General features: G+C 35.2%; 1 protein-coding gene across 1 annotated transcript; it reads right to left on the reverse strand.

The window, feature by feature from the left end:
• Nucleotides 1-517: 517 nt before the first annotated feature.
• Nucleotides 518-5,045, reverse strand: LOC140880883 (protein disulfide-isomerase). Its single transcript, XM_073285734.1, has 11 exons — nt 4,746-5,045; nt 4,014-4,044; nt 3,624-3,911; nt 3,342-3,530; nt 3,099-3,224; nt 2,745-2,882; nt 2,547-2,666; nt 2,138-2,255; nt 1,669-1,781; nt 1,214-1,407; nt 518-898 (listed from the first exon to the last, which is right to left on the reverse strand). Exons 1-10 carry the CDS (start codon nt 4,946-4,948, stop codon nt 1,219-1,221), a joined length of 1,515 nt encoding a protein of 504 aa, XP_073141835.1. The 5' UTR covers nt 4,949-5,045; the 3' UTR covers nt 518-898; nt 1,214-1,218.
• Between the last annotated feature and the right edge of the window lie 579 nt (nt 5,046-5,624).

Consider the following 5,624-nt stretch of genomic DNA (forward strand, 5'->3'; position numbering starts at 1 on the left):
GATCTCCTTGTCGTAACCTCCTCTTGCCCATGAAGAAACCATTGGACTTGCCCTTGATCATCACTTTGAACATATGTATGTGTGCTACTGATCGACTGGCATTGGTTGTTTTTCGGTTGATTTTTTTAACAGAAAATAGTTTCTGTATATTAAGTTTTTTAACAGAACAGCCATCATACACGTTCAGTGCATACTGCTCGAAGTAGACGGACGAAGCCCACAGCGCGATATGTGAAATGCAATGTTTATGCGGCTGTTTTTCCGATCGACTTTTCGTCGTTGCAGTTCATGGTACTATATAGGTTTTTTAAAAATTTTAATAAAAATTATTAATTTTTAAAATTAAGTGGTTGGATAAAAAATAAAACAATATATAAAGAAAAATGTTGTTATATTAGTTAGTATTGGGTGTTCTTGTATCATATATAAATAAAAATAAATAGTTATTCAAAACACAAATTAATTCATCTTTTATCTGACTTTTCAAATATAATATATAATCCATCAAATGAAGAAGTGCAAAAGGACAAACATTTATTCAACAAGGAACCATGATTTCTGAAATAAATGAAGTCGCAGTTACAGTTAAATAAGTTACTACATGAGCTATGCAATTTATAATCACAGAACAGTCTGCACAAAAAGTTGACATGAATTTTTGCTCACTTGCTAATCAAAAAGCTTACACTCTAGATTGAAGATGAAAAGAACCAACGGATGCACTCAGGAGATGGAAGAAGAGGAGTTTTAAGGAGCAGGATGATGATACTTGGGACGATGGAAGGGATCTTGTTTTACTTTGTACTTTTAAAAGTTCACCAAATACCCTGGAAGACTTTCAAGATTAAAGGCTGCCGATCTGGTCAAAATGTTTGAGGTGATAACGAAGATGATCCACCTGCGAAACAGAAATGAGACTTTGGTAAACATTTACGCTTATGATCTCGTTGGCCATGGGCCCAAGAAGTTTTGGAGGAGCATTGTAAATCCAACCAGCTCGATCCTCCATTTCCTTTTTTTTTCCTGGATAATTTATTTTCATGGGTGGTGAGTACGTCTGACAGCAGCATTAGGAATTGGTTGGGCGTCAAACTTCTTTTACAAAAGGGTGTAAGATAGTATGTCCAAGTGCAACCATTGCACTCGACAGTAAATGACCACATGCTAACCCTTAATGCGCAAGAATGAGCATAAATGTAGGAACTTTCAATACCTTCTTTACAACTCCTCTTTTCTGCTTCCCTGTTTTGCAACTGTATCTCGGTGCTTCTGAATGAACTCTATCATATCTTCTTTAGTTCTATCTCCATCGTACTGCACCACATTCCCACTACATGATTTGAAATATAATGTTGGATAACCTTTAACGTCAAATGTCTCACGTGGAATATCATTTGTAGTAGCATCCTGCAAAATATCAAATAAATAATTGCGTTAAAAGTGACATTGGAAACTTAAGGTGTCGGAAAAAATAAAAGAAAAGCAAAAACCATCAAACATTTAAACATCAGCGGCAATAGATCCTGCTATTTATGGCCCTTGCATTTCATCACACAGAACAATGACATTCAAATGTCAAGTAAAAGGAGAGAGATGAAAAACCATTTTAACTCTTGTGAGATTGAACTGAGAATGTGGAACCCGGTGGTATGGGTGAGTAAAGCTTACGATTTTTGCTATGATAACATCTGGATCATTCTCAAATGACACAGCAACCTCATCCAAGATGGGAGCCAACTTTTTGCAGTGTCCACACCATGGTGCATAAAACTCTAACAAAACTGCACGACAAATTTTGCCCATACGTGAGGGTGTAATGCAGAAAATAAAACATGAATCTACTAAAAGGGGATTAACTTAAATTGGAAATTTCTTTCTTGTCAATTTCTAGTCACATTAAGATGGGAACAATAGTGAGATAATAGCATTCTAACGAGAGAGAGAAAAAAGTCGGCGCAGATTATAAATTCTATTATGTGCTCGTCAAAAAAATAAACAAAAGTTTTATTTAATGGTGCAAGAAGGTACATAATCATAAGTGATTTCAACAAAAACAAATTTAATTTCAGACCCACACGAGTGGAAGTTTCAAGATGATGAAAACGTAAAAAAGAACATGAATGAATTGAATACTCACCATTTTTTCCAGAACTTAAAACCATTTCCTGCAGACTGTCAGCCACCACTACCTTAACAGGCTCATCGTTGGCATCAGGAACAGGCTCCGACTTTTTGTACGGACGCACAATGCCATCCTTCATGTGTTATTATAAGATGCTAGTTAGTTACTGTAAAGAAGCAGCAAGTAAAACAGCACATGCTGGAGTAGGAAACATTTAAGATTCTTAATCAATTACGAGAATAAGATGCAAATTTTTTGGGATTAACTATTCCCTAACTTGCCTGGTGAGGAAATAATTGAAGTTTTCTCATCATAAAATGAAGAGATGGTAGGTGAAACATGATTTTTTTTTTTTGGGGGGAGTGGGGGGTGGGGGGTGTGGATAAAGCTAAATAGAAGGTGATATAGATGAAGAAACAAGTACCTTGAAGTCCTTTACCCATGATTCAATGTGATCGGGCTCAACATTTGGTTTGAGATATTTCTCTCCGTCTGCCTTCTGGATAATAATAAGTGGAACCTGATCGTCGTTGATCCCAAAATACTGTTCATTTCAGGCAGTGATGGCAAGTTAGAAACGATATTCAGTATACAGCTCAACTAGAAGGTGATGACGTACTACCTTGAAGGCACCTTGGCTAGCTTCAACATCACCCATTAGAAAACTTAAACCCTGGCCCTTATACTGCAGAGCCACATTACGATACTTTGATTCAAAAGCATCAAACTGCCCGTTTGTGAAGTTTAGAAACAACATTGCCTGCCAAACGAAAAGGCTTTATCCAGTAACTAGCCTTGGAAAACAATAAAAAAAACTTAAAGACATATTCCATCCATATATAACATAAAGAAGGTGACGAAGTAGAAAAAAACATTTCTTGACGTTTAAAATCCATAAACGAGTTCTTTATTTACGTTACATATTACAACACTACCAGTTAAGTACTTTCAGAAAGAAAAAGTAAAAGCATCTCACCTTGGCATTGGGGCTGTTGAAGTATTTAATGACAAAAGGATGGTGCTTTGGATCTTTGTCAAAGAGGGTTAGAGTAGGAATACTTGTTTCTTCAACAAATTTCACCAAAGCATCCACATCAAATTCCTGCAAGCAAGAATGCCAGTTACCAGGTTAGGCTTACAATAATTTTTTTTTTCTGAAGAGAACAAAACATATATAATTTCCAAAGAAGATATTGTAAATTGAGACCTCGTGCGATACCTGGATATTGACGACAAGTTCATCAAAAGGCTTAAACAACCTAACAAAAGGCCCTCCGGATGATATATCCCCATGTGGGAGAAGTTTTCCGTCTATAGTATGACCGAATTCACAGTCATCACGCAATCTGTCAGCTAAAGTTGTGAAATTCTCAAAACTTTCTCCAGATAATTCTTGGAACACTCCAACCTATACATTTCAAGAGAGGGCGTCAAACCTAATCTGGCATGCTAGATGTTCATGAAGTAACACAGGTTTATGAGAAACTAAGAGCTGACTTACAACAAGAATCTTGTTACTTTCAATTATAGAAGTAACTTCTTCAGGTGATTTAAGTTCAACCGAAGCAGGACCGCTTTGCTTTTTCAGATAACTGACTATGCCATCTGCATCCCGGGGTCCTTTGTATTCTTGAACAACACTACCACCATATCTCAGTATTTTGAGAGTGGGAAAACCTCGAATCTCATACTCGTTAGCTAGGGGTTTATTATTCTGATCGCTAGCATCTACTTTTGCCAAGACAACTTGAGGATCAGTCTTACTCAAAATAGATGCAGCCTTTTCATACTGAAAATTCATAGAAGATACTTAGAACAGATCAAAAGAATTCTCTGGATATTTCCAAAAAGCACGTAATACAAATTCCAATTAGAAAAACAGTAAAAGTACCTCTGGAGCAAGTTTCTTACAATGGCCACACCTGGTAAAAAAACATATGAACATTAAAACAGGCTTGTTCTATTGGATGAGATTCTAACATATTCAGTTGTTAAGGAAGTAAAAACTGCAACTTCATTGGGAAAAAACCTCCATAACAGTGACAAGAGTACAGTTTTTTTTGTCTGAACTGTAGTAGAATGATTCTATAAGTGAAAGATGATACTAACTTACACCGATAGCATGATTCAAATAAAACTGATAGGTAATAAATGTTCATCATTTCTGAGACGTTTCGAGATTTAAATAGGGAAAAAACTTTAGATCATAATGTCAAAGACGGCCTGCTTAAAAAATATGCACTTTTTCAGTTTTACGGATCTCTTCATATATCCCCTTTTTTCCTTTACAGATCTTCATCATTTACACTTTAGTCTCTCAATTTCTCAGCAGAAGAAAAATTCTCCAAATTGACAAAGCAACAGAATATCCTCGTTTTTAGATACAAAGCTTAACACTTCAAACCTAAAAAAAACAAAATCCACCAATCCCAAAAAAAAAAAAAAAAAAGATGCAGCAGTTGGAAAAAAAACACACAAGCACACATAAAAATAATAAAACCCCAAAAAAGCCAGTTAACAAAACAAGAAGTGGACAACCAAACGCCCACCCAGAATCCCAGCAGATAAACACGTAAATAACACTTCAAAAAAAGAGAAATAATGATCAAAACCAAATAGATACCAAGGTGCATAGAATTCAACGACGATGAACTTGTGTTTGGCGACGAAATCAGTGAAATTGGAGTGGCCCAAGGTCACCACGAACTCTCCAGATTCGGATTCTCCCGCGGAACTACTATCCGTAGCCGGAACGTGATCGAAGCGGAATCCGATTAGGATCACGAGTGCTAGGTACAAGCACGTGGAAATGTTGAAGATCCCCATTGTTATCTGATATTAGATTTTCTTGTTGCGGAATCCGACTTATATAGGGTTTGGTTTGGTTTAGGGTACCAGGTGGCCGCGGCCACACTAATTTGCCAGTCGCGAGCTATTTTTCGTGTTATTAAATGCAGCATTAACTCACGGTTCAATTTTGTGTAGATGAATTTTTTAGATACGATCAATTTTTCTATTTATAAATGTTATTTTTTAATACAAATATATTATCTCATAAGTTAGGCACTTGCATGTCTACGATTTATTTGTGTGCTAATTTAGTTCGTCAGTATATTAAATTAGCAATTTCCTGTATTATAGTGAGATATTGTGTATTATCATAGATGACTTCATATTAATACATCATAAATTAACCCTAAAAGAGTAATGATTGAAATTATATGTTTAAATAGTGCATTAGAAATGAAAATTAAGTCATTAGCAAACAAGTTCTACACTGAAGAATCCCCTAAGTTTGTGTGTGTGCTTATACAATTATCATACTCTTAAAACATGTTTTTATTATAAAAATCAAAATTGATAAAGTAATAGTATAATTATTTTAAAACAAATAAATAAGGTTTTGAAGGTTGATTTTTATCAAACTTTTGATAATTTAGTAGATAATCTTAGTTAATTTCAAAATATTGGGGTTTTACGATAATATTTTTGGGTCAATAGT

The sequence above is a fragment of the Henckelia pumila genome, chromosome 2, assembly GCF_033568475.1.
Source record: "Henckelia pumila isolate YLH828 chromosome 2, ASM3356847v2, whole genome shotgun sequence".
Taxonomy (NCBI): Eukaryota; Viridiplantae; Streptophyta; class Magnoliopsida; order Lamiales; family Gesneriaceae; genus Henckelia; species Henckelia pumila.